At 41.8% G+C, this 26,425-nt stretch overlaps 1 protein-coding gene across 2 annotated transcripts in view; it reads left to right on the top strand.

Annotated features, from left to right (window-relative positions):
* Window positions 1–456: 456 nt before the first annotated feature.
* Window positions 457–26,425, top strand: part of AGK (acylglycerol kinase) — a 35,409-nt gene continuing 9,440 nt past the window's right edge. Inside the window, exons 1-11 of one of the 2 annotated variants that reach the window (XM_038153998.1) lie at window positions 457–765; window positions 8,531–8,570; window positions 12,448–12,527; window positions 13,782–13,857; window positions 15,134–15,226; window positions 16,145–16,177; window positions 18,122–18,216; window positions 20,227–20,296; window positions 21,072–21,151; window positions 23,185–23,242; window positions 25,550–25,694. In XM_038153998.1, the coding sequence (XP_038009926.1) occupies window positions 665–765; window positions 8,531–8,570; window positions 12,448–12,527; window positions 13,782–13,857; window positions 15,134–15,226; window positions 16,145–16,177; window positions 18,122–18,216; window positions 20,227–20,296; window positions 21,072–21,151; window positions 23,185–23,242; window positions 25,550–25,694 (871 nt within the window). In that variant the 5' untranslated portion in view covers window positions 457–664. Of the gene's footprint in view, window positions 766–1,490; window positions 2,375–8,530; window positions 8,571–12,447; window positions 12,528–13,781; window positions 13,858–15,133; window positions 15,227–16,144; window positions 16,178–18,121; window positions 18,217–20,226; window positions 20,297–21,071; window positions 21,152–23,184; window positions 23,243–25,549; window positions 25,695–26,425 lie in introns of those variants that run through there. The other variant, XM_038153999.1, reaches the window with a different exon arrangement.

Below are 26,425 nucleotides of genomic sequence, written 5' to 3' on the forward strand. Positions count from 1 at the left end.
GTTTTCATGCGTGACTGGAGACATTTATCCAGTTCTTATGGCCATCCTGATGGTTAGGCTAAAACAGCAAACCCCCTGCTTACCTCCTGGACAACATTTCTTCTAACTGCATATTCTGGAATATTTTCAGTTTGTTGTTTGTTTATTTCTGATTCTGTTTTACTTTTGAGTTTTGTTTTGATTTTCTTGGGATTTGTTGTTGTGTTTTGTTTGGTTGGTTTGGGTTTGGTGTTTTTGGCAGGTTTGGTGTTTTTGGCAGGTTTGGTGTTTTCTTGGGGTTTTTTATGGGGTTGTTTTTTGGGTTTTTTGTGTGGGCGGGGGCAACAACATGGATATTTTTAATGATGTGGAGAAAAGCTCTGTTCACTTCTGTATTCCGCTACGCTCCATCTCCATCTGCCCGCGCTCCCGGCAGCGTCAGCGCCGGCAGCAAGAGCCTATGGCAACAGGTCCTCTCGGGGGCTGGAGCAAGGCAGCGAGCGCCGGGACTCCGGGAAGAGCGAAAACTCTTTTCCCTGGGATTCGCGGGTTTTTGTTCGTTCGTTTGTTGGTTGGTCTGTTTGTTTCCGCGGCGTGCTGCGAGCGCGGAACGCCGGGGCCGCGGGAGCCGTTTCCAGCCGAGCCGGGCCGGGCGCGGCAGCGGCCCCCGGCGCGGCGGGGCACCATGGCGAAAGTGCTGGCGGCCCTCAGGCACCACTGGAAGAAATCCACGTTCGGAGCCTGCCTGCTGGGCTGGGGCGGACACTGGCTCTATGGGAAGCACTGGTAATGCCGGCTGGGGCCGGGCCGGGCCGGGCGGGGAGACGGGAGGGAGAGATGGAGGAAGGGGGAGCGACTACAATGGGGGTCGCCTCTCGGAGGGCCCCGGCAGGCGGAGGGGATGTATCCCCGTCCTGCTTCAGCAGCTGGGGGCGTGGGAGGCTCCGTCCCTTCCCTGCCTTCCCACGTCGGCCGCGTCGGGTTCAGGCGGGAGGTTTAAACGGAGGGGGTGTGTAGGTGGCATTAGCAGTGTTGGGGCCTCTTGGAGAGGAGAAGGTTTTCTGTCTTCTAACCTAAAAAGCATGTCGTGAGCCACACGCGTGCCTTCGGCTTGCTTGCTTTGAGCCTGTATTATAAGGATGACTGGCACCAGGCCTGCAGGGTGTGCTGAGCGTGGCCCATCCCAGGGTGGTGGTCCTGTGCCCGTGGGCTTTCCCTCCTCCTGTTTGCTGTGGCGGGAGTCCCTGTCTCTTTTTGGGGCCTGGCACCGGCAGCCTTGTGCTGTCGTCCCCCCACCCCCCCACCCAGTGGGGGTGGTCTTTGCTGTTGTTGCCCACCCAGCTTGGAAGAAGCCTGGCAGCTGCTCCTCCCCTGGTGGTGTCATTGCCACTGCTTTCCTGGGGAGTAAATGTCCCTTACAGCAAGTAAAATCCTAATTTGTGTTTTTTAAAAAGCTGAGTTTATCTTTTAATCCTTGTCCTTCAGGATTATGGGTAATGTATTGGACTGAAATTTGACTTTTATTTTTAAAAGCTGTTACTGTTGGTTCTGCTGCTTATTGTCACTGTCTTAATGATTTTTAATAGTTTACTCAGGCTTTTAACAATGCTCTTTTCTGCTTACATTGCAATGCTGCCAAAGCCTCGGTGGAAAAGTTAGGAAAATAAATCTGGTTATGTTGTTTTTATACTCTCTTCACATCCTTTTACCTAGGGACTTTGGCATTAAATCAGCCTTTGTTTTGCATGGTACATCTGCTTTAGTTGCTTGCTTCTTACCTGAAGCACTGAGGCTCAGTCTCCCCTTTGTATCTGTTGTGTCTGGGTGTTCTTGTGCCCATGTGCTGTGGTTTCCCAATGTACACTGATTTCTTGGATGGTAGCGGTAAAAGTGTGTTTGGATCACAGAAAATGTGGAGCGTGCCACAGGTGATGTGGTGGGGAATAAGGAGGAAAATATGAAAGGCAAACAACCCAAAAAGGGAATCTTTGGTATCTAAATTTCGGTGTGTAGGGCTGTTTGCCCCAAGTGTAGGCATGGTGCTTTAACCCAGATGATGTTCTGGGGGCAAAAAAATTTTACATATCCCATTCTCCAATCTCCCTATTGTCTGTAAAGGAAAATACAGCATTTCCTTAGGAGGCACTGGAAATGCAAAGTAGGAAATCCTGTGATGACAGACAGCTCAGTGAGACTTTTATGCAGGCCATAGCTACTGCTTTCAGAGTTTTAAACACTGTTTGGAAACACTGACAACTGTTTAGCAGTTTCTGGGCCATTCCCTGCAGAGTTGTATCCAGGTTGGAGAAAAACAAGGAACGACAAGAGCCTGATGGCAAGAATGTAAAGAAGAGTTCGAAGGTGGTCTCAACAGCCCTTTGTGATACTCTGTGAGGTGAGGACCTTACCTTGTGGCAGGTGGACAGCAGGGAGTAGGCCAGGATGCCTCTCTGCAGCTTGTGGGCATGGCTTTTGGTGTGTTTTTGTACACTCCCTGTTCCCAGTTTCTGTGTCTGTATCCCAGTTGTGCTGGGGAGCAGGGAGGTGCCTTTTGCCCCATGCACAGATGGCCACAGACAGCGCTGGGAGAGGTTAATGGAGCATCTGTAGGGGCTGGGTTGGCCCTGAGGCTTGTTGTTATCCACATCAGAGGTTCAACTGCTATGCATGAGCCATACCTGACTAGACTGATACTTGCCCTTCGAGAACACACATGAAGTGTAGTGAGGTCTTGTGCTTTGGTTTCTGGCATCGCAAGTTCCTGATGAGGGGCCTTGCTTTAGCACAGCATTGGGTCGGATTGGCCTCTGACTTCCGGGAAATAGCTGAGATGTTGGTCATTTATTTGCAGCCAAAGAAAATTTTTGTTTGCCCTCCTACATCCGTCTTTCCGTTCTTATGGGTTTTCTAAAATATTTCTCTTGCAAGCAGAAGGTGATTTGCTTTTTTGACTTCTCAAGGTTCCTTCTTCTTTTGGATGCAGCAGCCATGATGCCTGCATGAAGTGGAGCTATTGTAAATAACAATCTGTCCTGCAGATAAATGGCAGCTCTTCTGTAGTCAGTCTCTCCAAGCTCACAGGGACAGAAGAGCTCTGAAGTACTTCCTTAAGACTTTGGAGGATGCTGTATGGACAAGAAGAGTGTTACCTTTTCCAGGCTTGTTCCCAGTGCCTCTTCCTTGCCTGGAAATGGATGTGGGAGTCCCCCTTGCACGCCCTGAAGAGTGTGCTGTGGAGCCTGGTGTGGATGCCCTTGTGCTCCCTAGGGTGTAAAGGGAAGAGGGGCACTGGTGTGTGATGGATCATCATTGAGTTGGTCTAAAGGTTGTGGATGGCAATAACTGTAAAGGTTGAGGAGCTGCTTAGTCCTGGTACTTTCTTCCTGCGGTGTTTAGTTTCTGGATCAGTGTATTAGCCTTCCACTTTGGGGGGTGGTGGGTCAAACACTGGCTGATTTAAAAATAAGGAGTTTTAGATGAGCAGGAGGAATTAAAGGAGGAAACCTTGTGCTTTTTCCCCCTCTGCCATGAGTTATTCAGCCCTTCTGAGCATATGATAGTGCAGAAGGTACCTCTTCACAGAGCTGTCAGTCAGGAGGTGGCAAAGGTTTTTCATGTGTCAAATGATAGGAGTTATGTCTGGTTGAACTACTGTTAACTAGAACCCCACTGCCATTCTTGCAAAACCATAATGCATCTTATAATTCCTTTTGCGCTCGTAAAAGAATATGCTTTAAAGATCCATTGCCTTGCATTTAGGATACAAATACTCTTGTGCTATCTGAGAAGTAGGAGGAGAACTCAGTGTTACTACATGTGAGGTTGTCTGGATTGCATGAATTTATGTATTAGGCTCATTTTAATCTGTAGCATATCATGTTGCAGGTACAAGGGACACTTAATTTAATATCCTAGATCAAAGCTTGCAGGGTGTGCAGATGGTCTGATGTCTGCTCATACACAGTAACATACTTCTGCTTAACATACACAGGTGAGGGTGATTACAAATAAAGATTGTTCTAAAAGTTTCACCAAGTTTGGAATCCCTTCTCAACTTTATGTCCTGTGTCACCTTTCCTGAACTGAGCTGCAGCTGTTCTTTTTATCCCCAGGGGGTGCAGTGAGTTACCAGCTCTGTGAAATCGGCAGAATGAAATCTCCAGCATGACAGACATGAGCTGAACTGATTGTCAGATTTGACCAGAGTGTTACAGTGATGTCACTGCATAAGTGATCATCACCGTGTCAGGATGGAGACCCTGGATATTCTGCTGAGGCAGTGGACTTATCACATACTTAGTTTTACTCTGTAGATGTTAAAGTATTGACATTCTCAGTAGAAAGTGCTGGCAAAGCACCTGAGCCTTTGACTGCCTGCCAGTAATCCTGAGTGGTGCTGTTATCTACAATTAGAATGTTAGTCTCTATGTGTTTGCCAGCTGATAACTCACTTTGTCACCTTCCTGCATATACTTCCTCAGTAGCTGACTTTATTTCATCCAAACTTTGTCAAAAAAACAGAGTATAAATTCTGAGTCTTGGGTAAAGCTGATGAAACCTAAGATTTGTCTTTCATACCCTTCCAAGGCCAAGATGGAAGTAAATTCTAATACCCAGTAAAGAGGATTCTGCGCTCTTGCTGTATAAGAAGCAGCTAAAAAAGCTCCTTCCTAAGATAAAATCTTTTTCAGGAGTTCTGATATAGCTCCTGAGGACTGATCCTGTGTGCACAGCTTTGGTCATGTTTCTCCTCACAAAACTGTTTGGTGCAGACGCTAAACTTTAAAGTTTTTAGACTTCTTCATATTTGAGTATGTTTAATAGTCTTAGATTTAATGCTGATAACCCATTTTGGAATGAGATCCTGAGCTGCTTTTTACATTTGTAATGTGATCACTTTTAGGGGAGTTGCCTTGGTTGGATCTAAGACAGACCCTTGCTGCAGCTGAGAGCCTCAAACAGCTTCAGTTCAACTTTGTTGTCTTCTCCTTGTTGCATTCATTGCTGCCATGAGTGACTTTCATCATGGGAGCTGTCCTTCCACCCTGGCTTCTGCTGGCTCTTGGGCACAGAGCTTAGTCTCATCTTGAGGAGCATCCATACTAAATTGTGTGGATCTTGTGCTTATGTGTAAGAGTGTTAATGCCCTATTCTAGCTGAAAACATTCAGGAGAGGCGCAGTGGCCAGCTGTCCTGCTCTAGGAGTGTTGCTGAGAAATCAGAGCAGCCCTGTCCAGGCAGGTCATATGGGTGTTGTGTTCTCAGTGTTGTGTGCTGGCAGCCTGGCATGGCTGGGGAGTGGAGAGCTCTGCAGTTACCTTTGAGTCCTTTCTGTATTGGTTCCATACTTTGGTGTGAGCCTGCTCTGGTCTCCACAGAGTCTGTGCTGCTGTGGCTGCTGGCCTTGAGGCTGTGCTGGGAATGTTCTGTCTGTGGGTTCAGCCTAGGACAGCGTCTTTCTTCCATACCCTGCTGCCACTGTTTGTTCCTCTCCGTTTCCCAATTTTTTACTGCTTAAGCAAGTTGGCCCAGCTGTAAGCTGTGTGATGCTTAATTCTCACAGCAGGAAGACAGCCCTGAGTTTGCCAGCAGATGCAACGCTGCTCGTCTGTTTGGCTTTAAGGCCAAATGGTGTAGATAAGGCCTTAGGGGAAACGTGAAGTAAAAATTGATTTTTAGTTTGCTGTGGGTATGGTGCAAGTCAGAAGAAATCTCTTTGTATTCTTAAAGGCAGTGGAGCAATTCCCTCCAACTCCACCTGCTCATGTTTGAGGATTGTTGAAAAAGCTTTGTTACTACCTAATAGTAGACAACAAAGTACAAAAAAATCAACAAAATCTTATGTTTGTTATTAAAGTCTCATCTTTTCTGGGAGCTGGTGAGCAGTCATATTTTGAGAATGAATACATACTGAGGCAGAAGGCTTTAAGAAGTTTCCTTTTAGCGGGTTTTCATGTTTTTTTCTAGCTCTATTTAGTGATTGTTATGACCTGCAGAGGACTTGCAGGGCCACTGGGGGTCCTTTAGGTGAGCCATGTGAGGTGAGTAAATGCAGCAGCTGTGATGCAGGAGGAGGACTGCTGTTCTTACAAATGCATCCCTGTGAGTGCACCTGTACTGTTTTTTCAGAGGTTTGAATCTAGTTAAGTGTTGATATAATATTTTAAGGAAATGAAAAAATTCCTATTACCTGGCATCTTTAAACCAAACCTGGGACGTCCTTGACAAACTCAGGTGACTTTGAAATGTCCCAGTTGAATTAAGTGGAAGTCCTATGAGTATGTCTGGGATGGTATGGGATTCTGGGTGCTGTGCTGGAGAAGTGAGATAAATCACCTGGAAATTGATGGATGGCAAATGATTCTTCTAGTCTCAGAATCTAAACTTTTCCTTTGACACCAAAATGGTAAATGTCGAAGTAGCCTTCTTCTGTCTCTTTAAGTGCTTCAATGCAGGAGAAAATCAGCATAAATGTTGACATCTAAACTGTCAAGCTTAATTTTTATGGATAAAACTCACTGAGGTGAATCCTTGACAGTTGTTTTGAGGATCTTTGAGGTTGAGAAAGAGAGCACAGTATGTTCTGCTTGTATTTGGGAAGTGTTGCTGGACTTCATTTTAAAGACAGTTAACACTGCAGCATAAAGCTGGGGGCACCAGGAAAACCTCCTGGCTGGCAGTGTGACAGAGCTTGACTTCTGAAGAAAATAGCATCAACGTGAAGTAAAGAGATAACGTGGGTTTGGCTGGGATTTGTTCAGAAGGTTGGGACAGCAATTCTCAAAGACATCAACTCTACAGCCATCATTTGATAGTGGGGGCTCCTTGATATCCCATAATATTTCAGTTTTATGTATCGAAATGGCAATTACTATATATTTGCTTTGGCCACACGTAGTCACAGAGGGAGATGCAAATGTCCCTGTGTGAGGGCTCATGCCCTCAGTGGCACGGTGTGGACTCAGCCTGTCACGCTGTCTTGATTGAGCTGGAATCAGCTGTGACACTGCTGTTGCTCAGCCTGGAACACCAGCCTTTGCAGAGTTATTTTAACTGGTGCATTTCCATCATATTACTGCAATCAAACCCAAGGCTGTTGCTCCTCTAAGTGATATTGCAGGTGCTTAATACAAATTATCTACTTCTTTGGTTTTAAGGAGCAAATATGACAGCATGCCTCTGAGGAATTCTTTTGCAGACATTCCAGTTACTTGTTATCCTGATGAGGTATTATTCACATATTTTCTTTTTCCATGCTTGAACTCTTCCCTTGTCTTTTCATTATTACCAGGAATAAATCTGTGGCTTTTATAGTGTAGTTATTTTCACAGAACCCAATTTTATATCTCACCTGAAGTCACCCTACTTCTCGTTTCATGGTACTGCAGCATCTCTTGGTAATGCCAAAAAGAGCAGCTTATATAGTTCCAGTGACAAATACTGTAAATGACCGGAATCAAGTAGATGGCACTTGGGTTTGGCCTTTCCTTGCCTTCTCTTCTGCCATTTCCATGGCAGGGTTTGGCCTGATGAGCCACACTTTAGGGCAGAAGTGTGCTGTTCTCCCAGCCGCCTGTTTTTGTCTGGTTGGCCTTTAATCCTTTTGGTTGGTACAGTGTTTGTTTTGGTATGCTGACTGTAAGTGGTGTTTTTTGTATGTGATATTTTGAGACAAAAATATATGGTCTCGCCAGGTATTAGGCAAGGACAAGCTGGAGGATGGAGAGTGTTGGTATCTAGAGGACAGGCAAGACTCTGGGCACAGCAGAACAGTATTTGCCATTTTGTCTGCAAGGGGAAATAGAGCATTTTGGGGGCTGGGAAAGGAATAGACTTTCATTCCTCACTCAATAGCTGTGTCTCCAGTGCTTGCTGTTTATATACCCTTGCCAGTGACAAGTCAGGAACGTATTTCTGAACAGACCGTCTGTGACATATCTAACACTGAGCATCTCTGTTTTGTTTTTATTCTTCACTTAATGAGATGAATGTTTTTCACCTCTCTGAGTTACTGCTTTGGGCCGTGCTCAGACCTAGGTGAGTGGGAGGTGCTGCATTAATGTGTGTTTGGCTTGTAAACTGATGGAAAGGGGAGTTCACAGTTGTAATGCACAGACTTAAGAACTCTCTAGAACCCTTGTACACTGCCAGAATGGTAAGTACCTTTAGTGTAAACATCGGGCAGTAAGAACATTAGAAAAACCCATACCTGAGCTCTGGAGTACAGTTATGTAGCAATTTAACAAATAAATCACAGTTACACAGTGTGCCAGAGCTTACATAATCTCAGCACACTTGGCATCCTGGTCTTTGTTTTCTGCTTTTCTTTTCTGTAGAAAGAGTGCTTGTGCAGATGCAGGGGAAAAAAAAAAAAAAGCATGTATGCATCAGTGGGGGTGTTTTGTCCTTAAAATGATTGGGGTTTTTTTTTACTCTTCCAGTGTTGTCAAACTGTGTGTAAAAAGGGTATGTACCTACATTTTAAAAATGAGCAAATTGTTTTAAACTTGCACAACGTAATGTCCCTTCTCTTTTCTGTCTTACCTGATAGTGATAACCTGCTACGAAGAGCTGCATGCCAAGAAGCCCAGGTAATACTGTTTAAAGTAATAAAATTAGATTAAAATCTGCCTCTTATCTTGGTTGTGCAGGGCTCCTGAGATTTTCCCAGTGGGCCTTTCCTACGTGACAAGCCTTCTAATGATGCCATCATCTGTGTTCTTTCCCTTGATGCCCAGGGGTGGATGGGGTGCTGCCCCTTGCACGTCCTGGCTGCTGCTGCAGGGGAGGGCAGCGTTATCCTTGGGGGTGATCTAAATCGCTGCTGGAGCTACCCACACCTCCACTGCTGCTCGTGCAATTGCTCTGGGCCTGTAAACTTCTGGTAGGGAGATGATTTGTTGATAAGAGTGAAATCCCAGCCCCACCAGGAGGGGTGTATGCTGGGCAGAAGCAGCACAAACCGCTTTGTGTCAGTGCTCAGCTGCAGAGACCCTGTCCTTGTCTGTTTGACCCTGAGCGACTTTATCAGGAATGCCAGCTGTGATGACTGACTGACCCAGCTCTTTTGGGACCCATCTCCAGGGAACTTAATGGGGACAGCCTGCTTGCTGATCAGTGACAAGAAGGCCACTGTTCAGGGGGGAGGGTTACTCTCTCAGGATACTGACTGCTGCATTTCTTAGTTTGTGGCCTGCATGGGCAAACAGCAGTCAACAAACTCCCATACTGCAATATTCCCGCAAAGAAATCTTGTCCTTAATAAGCAATCTTTTGGAGGTGTAAGTTGCTGCTGCCCATGGATGACATCACTTCTGTAGGATTTTAAGAGTTTTTACCTCCCACAAATAAAGCTTATTCTAAACATGCTTCTTCATGACAGATTTTTGACATTTTGCAGGGTGTAACACTGCTCCCATCATTGCTACGTACTGGGGCCTGAGTAGAATGGTGAAAATTATTTTTCTCAGTAAAGAAGTGTTGTGCACTGGAATTATCCCAATTTTAGCCTGTCTGCTGTTGAAAGATTTTCACAGCAACTTGTCTTGTGCAATGGATCTTCATGCCAGAGTAGATGTAAGGGAACTACTCACTGCTCATGAAAAAACAAGGAAAATCTTTCCCTGAAAATACTGCTTTCATAAACCACGCTTGTAATTTCAGAGTCTTTATGTTTTCACTATTCATTTTTACTACATAATAACAAAGTGATAAAAGTTTTTTTATATCACAAAAAATAGCCATTAATACCTCAGTATTTGAAGCATGCTGACCAAATTAAACCAATTTTTTTAAAAGGAGCTGATGAAGTGGTTTGTGTGTATTGTCAAAAAGGTGTAAGTGCTAAGGAAAAGACCAGTACTAGCAGATAGTTCAGTTGTGGAAATCCTGAATTTCTCATTTCTTAAATCCAGTTATTAAGTGACAGGTTCTATTCCATGGCTTATTCTTACAAATGAAAATACAAAAGCACTGTCAGTAGAGCTTCCTGCAATTTTAGTGGTTAAAGCCTGAGAAAATACCCTGCAGAAGACTCCTGCATTAAAAAGGAATGAACCAGAAAGCCTAGTAATCAATTCTTGCTGTAATTTCCATTCTCACTGTCATTGCCAAATAGTGCTTGAAAACACACAGCAGTACTGCATTAAGGCATTAAGTGTCTGGTATGTTTTTCAGAATAACAGCAATCTGAAATTGTTTGGAAAATGCTACTTGCTTTTATAGTGCTGTATATAAGTGTTGACAATGCAGGACAATAAGTATCGGGAAAAAAATAGAGACAAAGTCACCAAAGAAGAAGTTTCATTTGAATGAAATGTGTGTGAAGTTCTTACCATTTTTACATTGGACTTTCAGGTTTTTAAGCCTGTTACATTATCAAATTGATGAGGGAGCTGCCTTCCTGAGGGAGACTCCATGACAGCAGTACTTCATGCAAAGGTTCTGCCATGCGTGTCTGAATTTAAATACCACTTTATGATGACAGCCTTGGTGTGGCAAATGATTATGAAAGATTCTATAATAAAGAACCCATTTATCATATTTTTGACATTTTACACCTCTGTCTCTGGGATAAGTCAGTGTCAGCTGACTCGGTCTTCCTTGGCAGATCAGTCTTGCTGATTGACCTTATTGTTGCTGAACTCTGGGCACATGTAAAGAGGTGCTGTTTAGCTGGCAAACAATTCACTCAAGGATAGTTTTCTGTAAAAGAATGTAGTTTCTTTGCTGGTATTCATAAAGCACTATAAAAGCTTTGTATAAAGGAATTTTCAAAATTGTAGAACAGTGGTTGTCATTTTAGATGTCCAGAAATATAATACCTGTAAGTGTGCATGTGACCAGAAAGTGAAAAAGGCATTGACTTACCTAAATTATACCTTCATATATATATATATATATGTATATATATATATATTTAATAGCCATTTTTATAGTAGGACTATAAGTTGTCTTTACTTATGTTGTGCTCTGAAAAACTTCTAGAATATTGCATTATTGTTTTTTTGCTTCCTGTCTTACAAATCAGTATTTGCTTTAGAAATACCCCTGTATGCAACATAAATGTCTAAGTATATTACATAATGAAGTAATTATGTCATTACTAATAAAATCTTTATGAGCCTTGTTGGGTTGTTTAGGGCCTTGCTAGATTGTTTGGAGCATGCAAATACATCATATTGTGCCCCCTAAGCAAATAATTAGTTGTTTTTAACAGCTGTAACATGCTAGAGGGACCCTGTTCCCCAATTCCCACCCAACAATTGCAATGTAATAAGTTGGTCTGTTTTCCAGCTGATCTTTGAGTAAAGCTTAATAGCTATTGATTTGTTTCACTTTCTTTGAAGATTTCTTTACTCTCAGCAGCTTAGCTCATGCTTTTTCTTTCCTGAAGAAGAAATTTGGATGTTTTAAGCAGCACAGCCGGCTGTACCCTTCTTTAAATTGAGGTTTCCTGAGCAAAGTTTGCAAGTGGAATTAATATTAAGTTTAAATAGCTAACAGCTACTAAAATGTACTGGGTTTTGTGTACAGTATCACCTCCTTCAAAATAAAAATTACTGCTGGCGGTTAATTTCCAAGGGAAAGGGGAAGAAAAGCCAGGAACAGTTGGCTGGGTCATGTTCAGCACAGTAGTCTTTGGTTCCTGCTCTTTGTGGAGCTTCTGGATGGTGTTGCTGAATACCTTGCATTCCTTGTGTTCAAATCCAGTTTGATTTGGTGTGTTAGTGAAGATGCTTTTAAACGACCTTCTAGAAGCTTATAGAGCAGGATGTAACGTCTGTGAAAGTTTTGCATTTCCTTGCTTATGCTGAACAGCTTTGGAAATAGGTCCAAAGTGCAAGAGGCTTTGTGGAGAAATTCTCCAAGAATTTAAAATTGAGACACCTCTTCAGAATTGGATTAAAAGTTGAAGAGGAATTTAATGATTTTTATAGAGAGAGATTAGTTTTTAAAAAGTGTAAGAAACAGTGGACTTGCTTATAGGTCAAGGCAGAGTCTCTTATAATTATCTTTCCTGTCTTCAAAAACTGAAGCATAGAAAATACTGAAATGAGCAGAAGAGATAGAGGAATTAAAGTTCAGAAGTTGGAAAGAATGCAGAAAGAAGGTGGCAGACAGGTGCATGAGAATTACATAAGGAAAGAAAATTCAGTAACCTTGGAGTCAAGGAGAGCTCCCTGGATTTCTGCCCATTGCAGAAAACAAGAGGTTGACAAAAACGAAATGGTGGTGGAATTGTAAAAATGAGCTAAAGAGTACTTATGACAGTGATGTGAGCTGCTGCTAAGGGTGCAGGTCTTTGAATAAGAGACCTGTACAATGGCTGAAGATGGAAGTCATTTGAATGTCATGAGGCTTGAAAGCCCATTGACATTTGTAGAGATGCATTATTGCATTATTTTGAACTGTTGTAGCAGTGTGCTTAAAAGATAAACTGAGCCCTGCTCTTTTTCTCTTACTTAGGCTTTTGGCAACCAGCTGATGCCTGCCACTATGCCATTGAAGAAAGCAACAGTCTTCCTCAACCCAGCAGCTTGCAAAGGGTAAAAGTCCCCCTTCCTAGCACTCTCATTTGAGGCACTCTTTCTGTATTTTTGCTCTGCTATCCACTATAAAAGCCAGCCAGATTTTTGAGCTCATTTTTGCCTCCCTCTGATGCCAAGCTGGTGCTATGTAACTATGCCAAACTTTTTATTTCACCAGAAATATTGGGATGAGTAATAGAATCAGTTGCCAGAGGTGGAAGAACTATTTCTAAACATACATACATACATATATATATATATATATATATATAAATTTTTTTTTCTTTAAACCTGTGTTTCGGCCTTTGTCATTCCCTCATGTAGAATTCCTTTGTATTCCTTCCAAACTTTTGCAGTTGATATATTTCCATCCTCAAAAATTATAGAAATAAGGGATGACCTTGATTCAAGACTCGAAGCTGGCAAGAAGTGATCTTACTTCTGTGGGAACCTGCCCTTGAAAGGGATGTACCCACAAACTGAGAGGCTAAATATGGGCTTGGAGCAAGACTCCTGGAAGAGGTTGGCTGCTATTTTTACATGCTCATTAGCAGAAAAAACCATAATCTTGGATGTGATATGTGTTTGTTTCTGCTGATCAAATAAGCTTTGGAATAGTTGCATTTTGTGGAGGGGCAGAGAGTTGTTACTACCAATATGAGGGGAGTATTATAGCTGACATGAAGGTGCTTGGACTCACATGCTTTTGTGAGTCTGGAAAATGCATAATATTAGCCAAGTCTCATGTTTCTACTTGTAAACAATTTATAGTTAGTGATATAATTATTTTATTATGCAATGACAGGCATAAAATTATCAGTCCTACAAAAAAAAAGTCAGAATTTTGCTTCTAACTTTATTTATTAATATGGAGTAATAAATAATTAGGATTTTTAAAATACTTCTTAAAGCCTACATGGGCTTTTTTTGTGGTCCTAAAGGCTAGTGCTTTGTAAGTCATTCATTTTCTAATAAATTTCTTTCTGGTTTTTAATGGTTTTTAAATTATTTTTGGCAAAAGTTAGATAGCATCTTGTGCACTTATTAAAACTGCAATAAAACCCTGACATCTGAGATATGAGACTAGAAATGCAATGCATTTGAATCACATGAAATCTCATCTTTGCTGACTGTCAGGTTAAGTGACTAATTGTGGAGATTGAATGCTTGGTTTTAAGTAGATTTCTTCTTGCTATTCATTTGTTTGTGTTTGCATTTTATTTTTTTTTTCAGCCACAGGCATCATTAAACAGTTTTTACTCTTATTTCTAGCAAAGCTGGGAACCTTTTTGAAAAGAATGCTGCACCAATCTTGCACTTATCTGGCTTGGATGTAACTGTGGTCAAGGTAAGAACTGATAGGTCCTGCTACTGTAGAAATACTGACTCTCTTCTTTCTCCTCTTGAAGTATTGAAATTCAAATCTGTATGCATTTGAAATTCTCAGTTGTTCTGTAGACATCTTATAGGAAGAAATGAATACTGAGATATTAGGCCGATACCTAATCTTTTTAATTCACAGTTGGTTTTCAAACAGTGTAGTGAGATTTTAATTTTCAGCTGAAGCAGTACATATGCTTGTTTGTCTGTCTAAAGCAACCCTTCTATAATTCATGTTTGAGAAAAAACTCTCTAAATATTTGAGTGCTGGGTAGTGGTGTGTGCCCATTGCTGTTGAATTTGTCATTTCTGCCTGAACTTGAAGAATTGAAAAGTGAGGAAATTTGACATGCAGTTGAACTGTTCAGATTGATTAAAAATAACCTTTTATCTTTGCACTGAAATTATTTCTGTGTCTCTCCAAAAGATTCAAGATTCTCACCACAAAAGCAGAACACTGCGCTCTAAATGGTATGAATTAACAAACAGGTTTCCTGTGGAAAGAGAAGAACAAGTGTGTCCTAACAGCAGAGTACTCTGATATGCATCTTTCTGTCTTGGAATCTTTTCCACAAGGTTTAATATTAAAATGGTGTTTTTATGAATTCCTTTCTCTGATCATTAAATATACCTAGTCCCAGCCTAAGAGAAGAAATCATTTTGCAAGAGTTAAAACAGATGCTTGGTAGTGTTAGACTCGACAAGTTGGCAAAACAGGGCTGGGCCAGGAAGTGGGGCTGAGATGACTCTGTAAAAGACATGAATTTTGTAGAAAACAGTTTTAATGGTTTAAAAAGTCAGTACTCTTTACTGCTAAATCCATTGTCAGTGGCTGTCAGGCAGTGGCCTTTTGTGTAGTTGATGCTGTGTTTCAGGAGATGCACTTAAGCACTTTGGCTGTTAAAGGTAGTGGGAGTTTTTCTGCAAGTTATTGGCTTCTGGATTTTTTTTCAATGTAATTTTACCTGGGAATAAGGTGGTTGCTGTGGTGTTCTAGATCTATTGAGTAAGATTTGCTCTGATATTTCATTTAATCTCTGTGTGTGTTTACTTGCACATATTATATTACGCATCAAAATGGTTTTATAAGTTTAAAAAAACCTCTGAATGTAAGTAATTTACAGTACTCTGTGCCTATATAAAAATAACTATTAACCAGATGGATGGATGATTCTTTTTTCTATGAAAGAGATATACTAAAAATAGTCATTTGAGTGCTCATGTTTGGATCTCTGTTTCTTCAGACTGATTATGAGGGACAAGCAAAAAAGCTTCTGGAATTAATGGAAAACACGGATCTGATCATTATTGCAGGAGGAGATGGCACAGTCCAAGAGGTACTGCAGGAGTCTGGTTTGTTGAGAATCATAGTTGGGCTGAGGGCAAGAAGATTGAGTCTGTGTGATGTAGCAGCATCATAACATCCTAGAGATCTGTCCAGTTTAGAATCTGTGTTTTTAGTAAATGTTCTAATATTCTGAGGACAGAACACTCTGCTTGTTGGTATTAGTCTTAAGAGATGATGGGAGGGGGGACAAAAAAAGTGTGTGACATAGCTGTCTTCCAGAACTTAATTCTAGAATGAGCAAACTCTTTGGAGGGACATGATTCTAGCTTTTTCTTTCTATGTGATGTAGTTGTAGTGGTTTGATTTTCAAAGTTCCTTCCTTTCTATAAACTCCCCCAGAGGAATGCATATTTTGCTAAGTGGGAATCAGATAATTTAAAAATTACGTGGGAATGATAACAAAACCTGGAATGTATTTATTAAATGCCTGTTGTCAAAATGATTAATGACAGGAGCAGAACTGTGGGATACTCTCTTTTTCAAGACTATATTTTATTCAAGCAGCTCCTGACTTCTAACTACTGATTTCATAAGACAATGGCTAAATGAATGCAATGACCTCAAGAGAACAAGATCAGAATACATCTGTAGATCATTCTGGCTTTTGTTAATTGCACTGACCAGTGCTGGTTTTGCATTATGCAGAGCATCATTCAGTGTTAAAACATTTACACTGGCATTGGTTGTGGTAGCAGCATGTACTCAGGCACACTCATAAACCTGCTGTTTCCAACATGTTTGCAGGCTGAACATTCCTCCTTTCCCATGTAATAAACAACTGTAGCACCTTCCATAAAAGAGTAGCTGCTCCTTAAATCTTCTCAAAGATTAAACATGGTTAAAAATTTTATAGGTTCTTACTGTAACTGAAAAATAAAATTCTTAGAGCATTTCCCATGTTTTTCAGGTCATAACTGGACTTCTCCGTAGAGCAGATGAGGTGAGATGTCATTTTCAAAATTGTGTTTATTTCTTGGAGCGTCTTATGCATCCACTGTGATCTCTTGGCCTCAGCTGCCTCCAGCAAATACTTTGCTTACTACTCTGGAGCCAGCTTTCTGTGCAACAATCCAGCTGGGCTACTGTCCTGCAATGCTGCCTGCTGTTCTTTGTTCCCTTTCTGAGGGTGTGCAGTGACTCCCAAGCCATGGCTTTGGGAAGTCTCCGGCGTCAGAGCAGGGATTGTGGAGAAGCCAAATGCTCAATTTTCAAAGACCCATGGACCAGCTGTGCATGCCACTTTGTTTGGCAGAAGCATTGGGCAAAAGTAAATGTTTTTCTTGTATTTGTACAGGCTTGAAACCGAATTCAGTTATGGTCACACTCCTGCTGCTTTGGGATTGCTTTGCTGTTTCTTCAAGCCGTGCATACCTACCTATGCAGATGGCTGTACTAAGCAAATTTTAACCTCTCAAGGTGGATCACTCTGAATGGAAATGAGAGAGATTTTTCATATGAAAGTGGTAGGACAGTGTTATTGAAGAAAGGAGGGAATCATTGTTCCCAAAACCTTCTGGCAGGAGCTGGCAAAAACTCAATTAAACGATCCAGACAAGATTATGATGATACCCTTGGCAGCTAGAATTTTATGTTTAGGCATTTGCTTTGTCTGAATGTGACAAGGGGGACTCTGCAACCAAGGCAGTATTTTTAAAGGAAGGCTAGTTATATCAGTTCTGATACATCATTGTTTTAAAGCTAATATTATTATAGTTGGATCCTGAGACTTTTATAATCTGACGATAGTGGAAGCAAAGTTTAGGGGCTTTACTGGCTAGTTTCTCATTATTTTTTGGCTTCTTATCTTGATGTAGCTTGGATCGTTGTGCAGTAGTGTAGGGAATTCTGCATCCAGCACAATTACGGGTGGAATGCTACATTGTAGTATTGCCACTGTGTCACTTCATGTCTTTGGCCAAGGAATTCTTGTCCTTCGTGTCACTCTGTCCCAAGAGTAGAGATCTGCACTCGAGCTCCCTCTCTCTCTGGCCTGCTTCCCTTTTCCCTCGGGGGTGTCACACCACTGTTGCCTGCATAAGAGCCTGTGCAAGGTATTCCAGAAGCCCTATTCCTAGCAGCCAGGGGAGCAGAACTAGACTGTGGGAGCTGCAAACAGCCTCTCATCTGCACACTGCAAAGCAGTGCTGAAGGAAATGAGAGCAGGGTGTTTGAGAGTGTTAGCACCCGCAGGTGACACGGACACAGCAGGGGAGAGGGCTTGGGTGTGCAGTGAGAGGGAAATTCCCAGGTGGCTGCAGATTGGCTGTGTCCTGGTGCTGCTGACAGCATCCCCCAGGAGAGGCATGGTGCACTGGGATACGGGGTAGTTTACACTGGTTTGCTGACACGCTTCAAAAGCAAGGATTGAGATTAGGTAAAGGGTAATAACTTGCTCCTTCAACAAGCCCTTTTGCTGAACAGCTGTACAGAAAAATAATATGGTCAGTGACTTCCAAAAATTAGACGTTTTCCTGTGTCTTGATTTGGATGGCAGAGGAATCAATTAATTTCCTTTCCTTAAGTGACAAAATCTCTTTGCTGTGCAAGGTTACTCTGTCAGAGGGGGATTTCTGCAGTGGTAAATGGGATTCAGAGCCTGTGATGCCACCATCAGTATTAAGAAAGATTGCAGATTGCTGACAGAATCCATGCATTAGTTGGGATGTGGCTGCCAAAATGCATGTAACAATGCTCTTAATGATCACAGAGAGCTCCTTTGTACCCAGTTGGCAGTGGTGGCTTCACGGATTTGGGTGCCATGTTCTGAGTCATTGTGTGAGGACGTGCCTGGTGTTCAGTGCCAAAGGGGTGATGCCAGACACAGCTGTGGTCCCCACATAGGAAGCTTCATGCAAATGTTAATTTACTCTCCTTATGCTTCCAGGCTGCCTTCAGTAAGATTCCTATAGGATTCATACCCCTTGGAAAAACTTGCACTTTGAGCCACACACTGTACCCTGAGAGCACGAATCAAGTCCAGTAAGTATGACATGTTCCTGAAACATGGTTGGTTGTTTTCAAGAAGCAGTGCTTCTTGGTAGCTTGATGCTTTTCTTTTTCTTCTGTGTTACATAGAAGTTGGCAGTCTCTGGGCAGAGCCTGATGATTCTGTGGACTTACCTGAGTTAATGACTTCCAAAAACTGACTAAAAATTAAAAGAAGGAAATGTATGTATTATTAGAAATCATTTACTGTGGCTAATTTCTCTGTGATCGTGTGATGCTCAGAGTTTAAAAAAAAAAAAGGGGATTAAAAGGATCAGCCTCTTAGGAATAGCTGAAAGGGTACAACAAGGGTATATAGCAAGGATGTGACAAAATAAGCCAAAAATAAGTCACCTTTCTGACCCTTCTCCAGTCTAAGAATTCTAGAAACCGGTCCCCATATAGCGTGGTTAGGACCTGCAAAGTAAGGCATACAACAATATGGGAAAGGTTGGATCCCATTACTGACTTTTGCAGGGCAGGACTGACTTTTCCCTGTGCTGGTACTGATGCAATTCTTCAGCATCCTTGATATGATCCAGTCTGGTGGTATCTGTTGCCTGCAGTTCAGTTTGCTGCAGGATTGTTTTGTCCACTTATGAAGAGAAAAGGGAGTTAATCTTTCTTTTCCCCCACACTTAATTTCTTTTCTATTTTTCCCTTCCTCTCCTCTCATAATAATAAATATATTTCTTCTTGATCCTGAAATCTTTTCACTCACACTCTCCCAGTAACTCATTAGCGTTGTTCTTTGTGGAACCCTTGCTGGTATCCATCATACGTAAAACCCACGAGTCAACTGGCATAACATCCTTCCTTAAAACTACCAGAGTGCTGTGAAGCTCAGAAAGGTGGACAAGGCTGTAATCAGCAGCTAAGATTAAAATAATAATTTATGTTTGGGTTCTAAAGAAGCTGTTTGAAATGGATGATCTTCTTGTGCCAAGGTAATGAACTGTGCAGATGGGACTGCAGCACACTGGAGAAGTTGAAGGTAATTTGGTCAATAGGCTGCTTAACAACCCGCACCAGTGACAGAAACTGAGTTAAGAAGTGCAGAAGTGATATTTTTCGAAGAAATATTTGGGCTTTGGTTCTTTCAGCACTCTCTTAGGAGTGTAGGAACTGTAAAGATCTTAGAGAAAGATAAGAGCTGGGAGAGAAGATGGGCTGTGGGAAGAACAGCTTCCTATCTGTCTCAGTATTGTAATCCTGATGAAACCAAGGGCAGTTTCTCCCACTGATTCACATGAATATTGGGCTGGATCTGAAAACTGCATTTTTTCCTGGTCCAGCTGAGACATTGGAAACATATGGAAATGAAATATTACCCATCTTTGAAAACAAAGAAGGGGTTTTGATCAAGTATATGCTTCAAGGTTTGAACATAGACTATTTAGTGAACTTAGACACTTTGGTTACAAGATCTTTACAGCTTGAAATGACAAAGTGCCCTGGCTACTGTCCACAACTTAATGGAGATTTAAACAATATAGGCATTGCTGATAGATAGATTTACATTGATTAAAAACTTCAAAATAAATTAGCACATACTAATGCAGTTCAATCTCAGACATGTGAGTTGAGACCAGTCATGCTGTCCCATTCTCTCCCAGGCTGTAGTACTTGCTGCCACTAAAATAAAACCATGATTTGGGTCCTTAGTGGATTAAGTATCTGAAACAGGAGTTAACACAATTTGCCTCTGACCTGCCAGGTTAGCTCAAAAAGGAGGAATATCTCAAAAGCTTAGGCTGATAATTTCCTTTTACTGTTTTCTGTATTTTGCTGTTTGTTAGGTTTTGTCATGTGTTGCAACCACCCATTTTGCTTTCTGATTTCAGTTAAGTGCAGCACGTTTCCCTGGGTTTTTTACTTTTGCTGAAAAAAAGCCCCACCTGGACTCATAGTCAAATTTGCTGGGAAAAAAATGTAATTTTAAAGCATACTCATTTCCTTTCTTCCTGTTTGTTTTCTTTTGCTTTTTTCCTGTTTGTTTTACAGGCATATTACTAATGCTACATTGGCCATTTTGAAAGGAGAGACAGTTCCACTTGACGTCTTGCAGATAAAGGTGAAAGCATCTACATATTTGGAAACCAACATTTCTAAAACTTTCCTATTCTGATGTTTTTATGTTTACATGGACTGGTTTTCCTCTGTGTCTTGCTGTTACAAATTTTAGTTTATACTCAGCAGTTCTGCTGGCAGTCATTTCTCCACCATGTGCTATGGTATCAGACAGTCTCAACTGAAGAAAACACTAGAATGCCTCAACATTGCCTTTCTTTGAGACTCAGAGAGTATTGATGAATACAAAACTTACTACAGTGGTATTTCTGTAGCCATGGTGAGAGATAGCAGTAGCTGTCTGCTGATTTGATGCATTCATGTGGATTGTGAAGTTAATAGCTTGCTTTGACAAATGGAAAAATACAAAATAGGAAAACCTTTGACTGTGCCTGGTTTCTGAATATTATTTTTCTGTTCAGTTGTAGAATGGACATTTCTGCAGCAAGAGCGTTGTGTTGCTGTGCAGAACTCCTTGCTTTTGGCTAACAGTCAAATCCACGAAATGAAATGGCCATTGCTGGGTGTGCAGTCAAACTCAGGCTACCTGTTCAAAACTTCACCTCTTAAATTCCTCCCTGGAGCAGATGGAATGTACAGTGCTTAAATTCTGCTAAGCTTTATTGCTGTTAGCTCTTTGTCATACTGCCTCTGTTAAATTTCTGTGTAGAAATTTAACAGAAGTTTTTATGTAGTAATGCTATTTTTCCAACTTCAGAAAATAAAGTTGGGAAAAAGGTAAGAGAAAGCAATTTTGCAATGTTTATTTTTCTTGACAGGGAGAAAAGGAGCAGCCTGTGTTTGCAGTCTCTGGTTTAAGATGGGGATCTTACAGAGATGCAGGAGTTAAAGTTAGCAAGTAAGAAAATACTATTTTTTGAAACTGTACTCTTTTTAGTATCTGTTGCCTAAAAAGACACACACCCCTCTCTCAAGTAAGTCTTTTTCTGAATGAAGGCATCTGACAGGCAGAAGCACCCACTCTTGCTAGATCTTCCATTACACACATATAGGAGTGTAAGATGTATCAGAATTCTTGTAATTTGAAATAAATATTTGGTGCTGACCTGTTCTTTCAAGTATTTACTTTCTTCTTGCCTTGTGGTCTCTGCTTCTGGAACTTTATTTGGATTGTAACAGGGGGAAAATCTCTCCCTTGAGTAAAGTCTACGTAAAGTAATTGGCCATTGTTTTTCATCATCTGCCAATGAAAAGCTGTGTGTGTGCTCTGAAACTCAATTCCAACAAGGGACATCAGATGCAGTAGAAATGCCTTCAGGTTCCTGCCAGAAATGGCATGGACTGTACTATCTGATGACTGTTCTCTGAATGCTAAACTCATAATTATTGGGCTTTCTCCAAATGGACACTTAACATGTCAGTGTCTGTGTATCAAATGACAGGCATTATCTGCTGAAGAAGCAGCAGAGCCAAAGCAGCTCACTCCCCAAACTCTTAGGGAGGAAATGCAGCTATAAGGAAATACCGTGTGCTTTGTGAATGAGCTGTCTTCGTCAGGAGGGAAGAGGGAGCAGACCTCTGGAGTTTGTCTGGCAAATGTTTGAGTAGGTTTAAGAGGAGATGGGGGAGATGCAGTAAATGCGAGACCAGGGACATTCTTAGTGGGCTGTGTAGGTGCTGACTTGGCTGTGCTGCAGGCTCTCCTGCTAATTGCAGCCCCCAGCTCAAGGAAGTGCACTTCTCTCTGCTCTGCACTCCTACTGGGCTTCCTGCCCATGCCCTGGTTTTCTCCTGGTGTCAGCCTTCACATCTTTCCCTGAAGCACTTCCCTTTTGTAAGAGTCCTTTGGGCTCAGTGCTGGAGGCATGACAGCACCTTTGGTACGTGAGGCACACGAACATCCTCAAGCCTTGCTTCCTTCCATAAATGTTTTTGAATGAAAAGAAACATGTCCAGCTTGGAAAGCACTTCAGCAGCAAATGAACAGGTGCTCAGAGTCTGCTTGGAACAAAATCCTTGTGTGCTTGTCCTGTTTTTATACTTTCCCACTTCGTCCACTTTTGCTCCCTGTGAGAGATGGGTTATTGGACTAAAAACATTTGATGTGTTCCAGTGCAGTTGATCTTAAACTGAAAAGAACTCACTGGGAGTTAAGCCATAAGACACAGTTCCAGAAGTGTGTCTGACTATCCCTCTGCTAAGGACTGTGCTGCTGGAGACCTGGTGCTATCTTATGTTACTATTTTACAGAGAATTTCATGGCTTGAGGGGAGTGGTGGCACATTTGCATGCCTTAATGGTTAATGAGATCCTTAGATCTGCAGTACTCTTGACCTGGTGGTGTGCAATGTGCTTTGTTGACCCTTTTTGGTGAATGACACTGATCAAAATGTGTGTCAAGCCTGCCTAAATACAGTCACATCTTTAGATTCTGTACAGTGCTGTGTGGCTGGCAGATTTTTATTTTGTAAAACCCTGATTTCTATGTGAGATTCCTTTGGGACTGATGAATGTTTTATGATTCTTTTGTCACTGAAGCTTTTGGGTTTTTGTTTGTTTCCTCCAGCCTTTGGAAATACACTGTATTGCATATTGTGGAGATGCACACCACCAGCTGTTAGACCACAGACCTTTGAATCATCCCCAGTTGTCTCACATAACAAAGTAAAATTCTGATAGTGAGATGTCCTGCTGCCTGTAGTGAAGATTATACACTGCATTTTGGAGATGTGTAACTCAGGATAGGGATGTCATTGCTAGGCTGCTGGTGATGTGTAGAAACTATCTTACAGTATCAAGAAGCTAAAGGTTGTCAGGGAGCACTAACTCAGTGGCAAACAAGTCTATGTGCTCTGACTTCATGCAGAGTTTCTCCCTTTTCAGTATTAACCCATGGATATCTTAGAAGTTCTGTTTCTGTTCTTTTTCCAGGTACTGGTACCTTGGGCCTCTGAAAACCAAAGCAGCTCATTTTTTCAGTACATTTAAGGTAAACATTAATTGTGAGGAAAGTGGTTTTGCTTAGGAAATGAACAGGCTAGCTTTGCTTTGTATAATCTGTCTGCAAGCTTTCTTGAAGGATTCTGGTAACAATATAAAATGGGACTAAAACTCAACTTGTTAAAAAGCCTACCAGTTGATAGATTTACTTCTGAAGAGAGGAAGGGGAAGAGAAATACTTATAAAAATTATTTTTAAATTTTTGCTGCAAGATCACCAGGGGAAGCCAGTAACCCCCTGTGAAACTGGTGAGCAGCAGTGCTGAAGTGCTGAAGTGCTCAGCCACATTTTCTCAACAGTCTTTGTAATAACATTTCACTCTGATTTATTCATCTGGCAGAAGGGTCTATAATTAGACTGCTCATGCACATTGATAATCAGGCTTCCTTGTGTAGTAAAATGAACATGAAGATGAAAAGCTTTTATCTTGCCTTAAACTTTCCTGTTGCTTAAAATTGATCCTGGAAAGATTAAAACTTGACCTGCATTAAAGGTAAGGCATTTTCATTCACGTGGTTTTCCTTTTCTCTCAACATATAAGGAACCTCCTGAAAGGCAGTGAAAATGCCCAGGAGCTGGTACAGTAGATCAAATAGTGCAGTCTAGCCATGCTGTCTGTGACAATGCCAATGCTTCTTTTATAGGCAGCTCCTCTAAAGGGGGACTTAATAGTAATGTATCCAGAAAAGTTGGGATGGGTTTTCCCCCGCCTCTCATCCACAGCAAATTTGAGGTTATGCTTCTGTGTTCTGGCATTCTAAGTAGAAATGTACTCTTCTGTCCACCTTCTTTCTCACTTTCTTTGAGTCCTTAGGCTCAGCTGAGGGTGGTGATAGTGGATTTCTCTGATGAGCTCTTAATTGTATGTTAAAAAGATCTGTTTAACCTGCTGAAGGTTAAAGAGAAGTGCCCACTTCTTCAGCCATTTAGATAGAAAACTTTCTACCTGACCTCACCTAATTGTGATATTCACATTGCTTTATGTGCCTCTTATGTTATCATTTTGTTAATTTCTACAAGAAGTGTCTCCAGCCTGTTGAGTTTAATCTCTTCCTGGCTTGTGTTTGCTGCTCCACACTTCATATTTTCTGGTTTTACTGGGGGTGTCTCTTGAAACAGGATGACCTGTAGCTGAAAAAAAGTGTAATTGGAAATACCACCTCTGATATTGGTAGCGGCATTGTTTTGAGTGTTATCATCTCTTCTAAAATACACGGCTTAAATTATCACAGCATTGCTGCTTTTCCATTTAATCATTAATATTTATTGTTTGTGTACTGCCCTACTGATACAACCTCTGTTTGTCCTGCTTATTATGTGAGAGTGGAGTCTTTCCTCGCTCTCAGAGTTGTGAGGTGAATTAGTTTAACAACCTGTGCTATATGATCCAGAACTACTTCTGAAGTTTTGTACATAGACAAATAATTGTAATGAGTTCATGTGGGCTCTTGCCTGTGTTGTTTTAGTATATAAATTTAAAAACCAATTAAAGAATTCCCTCCCTAAGTCCTATGTTTGCAGCATTTCGGAAATTATTTTCAAAACAATGACAGGAAATAAACTTTGTCAGCATCTGGAGAAAGCTAAGGTTCTTCTGTAGCCCTGGTGTGGAATCTGAAATATAACCAAGAATAATGTGTTAGCACTTTCCTTTTTTTTTTTTTAAGATGCTTTATAAAGCTCATGTGACTTGCCTTAAGAGCTGTTCTGTTGCTGTTTAGAAGCACCTGACTATCAGGTCAGGTCTGGATTGTTTGAGTTGCTGGAGAAGAAAGGGCTGTCAGGTTTTAGTGCCCCTTGGCTGCACACAGCACTGTAGGCTTTGTCTGTTTGCACTGGCTCCTGCTGAGCAGTAGCTCTTTGAGGTTGCCTTTTTGCCATGCAGAAAACAATTGTGCTTTCAGACATTACTGTGTACCTGGCTGGTTTGGGCTGTTCCCTCCAGCCAGAAGCAGCTGTGTCACCCTGCTACACATCATCAGCAAAGGAAACGTCCTTTCACCCTCTGTTCATAGAGGGGAAAATGCCCTCACTTCTGTGCAAGGAGGGATTAGCTTAGGGGATTTGGGAACTGTGGGTAATCTTTTTGAAACTGCAGAAATGTCATCTCACCAATGAACCTGGAGACTGGAGAGCCATCAAGTTGGCTGAGGCAGTGGGGGGGGGTTTCAGTCGCTCTGCAGGGCCACGTGTGAGTACACAATAAATAGGCTACAGGACTAAACAGTATAAACAGGAAATGCCCTAAACAAAATGCCCTTTTATCTTCTGTCTTTTCTTTTCATGTGAATCCAAGGAGTGGCCTCAGAAACACCAAGCTGCTCTCATGTACTTGGGTCCAACTGAGAGACCTCCAGAAGAGCCAGAGGAGAAATCATCCAGACCTCCTTTGTATGTGAGGCTTTACAGACGACTTCGCTCGTACTGGTCATCTCCAAAAGGTGGGCTGGGTGTGTTCTGGCATAAACTCGCATGCAGGCTCTACTCCTCTAACAGATCCAGGGGTGTCTTATGTGGAGGGCATGTCTACTTTACTGCTGTCTTTTTTTGTTACTGTTATTTATTTGTTTGTTTCCTTTATTTAATTATTTAAATAAATGTGATTTTTGTCAAGACAGTTATAGTGCTATCTGTCAGAAATGGAACAGAGTAATCCTGCCAGTGTTTGTGGTCTCATAAGCAAATACTCACTTGTAGAGAACCCAGGACATTCCCTGGACTCACAGTTGCCTGTGCAGTGGAGGCATCCATTGAGGATACTTGGCACTTCTGGGTGAGCTTCTTGAAGGCTTCTTCCAGCAGAGTGGCTTCTTCTTAGTGAGCTGGGCAGAGCAGAGCAGCCCTTGTTTTTCCACAGTGGGGAGAGTTGCTGACACAGAGCAACAAATGTTATTTTAAGTAGAACAGTAAAATTTGGGCCAGGCCTAAATTTTTCTTAGTATGTTAAATTCTTTCTGTACCATAAACTTTGCGTTCTCTGAGCCTCTCTTGGGTTGGGCAGTCTGGACAGTGCACGTAGCCGGCCACAGGAGGAAGGAGAGTGGGTATTCTGCACAGTCTGCTGCTAAGACCTCATTCCTCCTTGGCTAGCAGAGGTGATTCATGCAGGAGCAGGAACCAAGTGACCTGGATATGAGAACTGAACTGTGCAGCTGCCTCCTGTAGAAAATGT

The sequence above is a fragment of the Motacilla alba genome, chromosome 1A (genome assembly GCF_015832195.1).
Source record: "Motacilla alba alba isolate MOTALB_02 chromosome 1A, Motacilla_alba_V1.0_pri, whole genome shotgun sequence".
Classification (NCBI taxonomy): domain Eukaryota; kingdom Metazoa; phylum Chordata; class Aves; order Passeriformes; family Motacillidae; genus Motacilla; species Motacilla alba.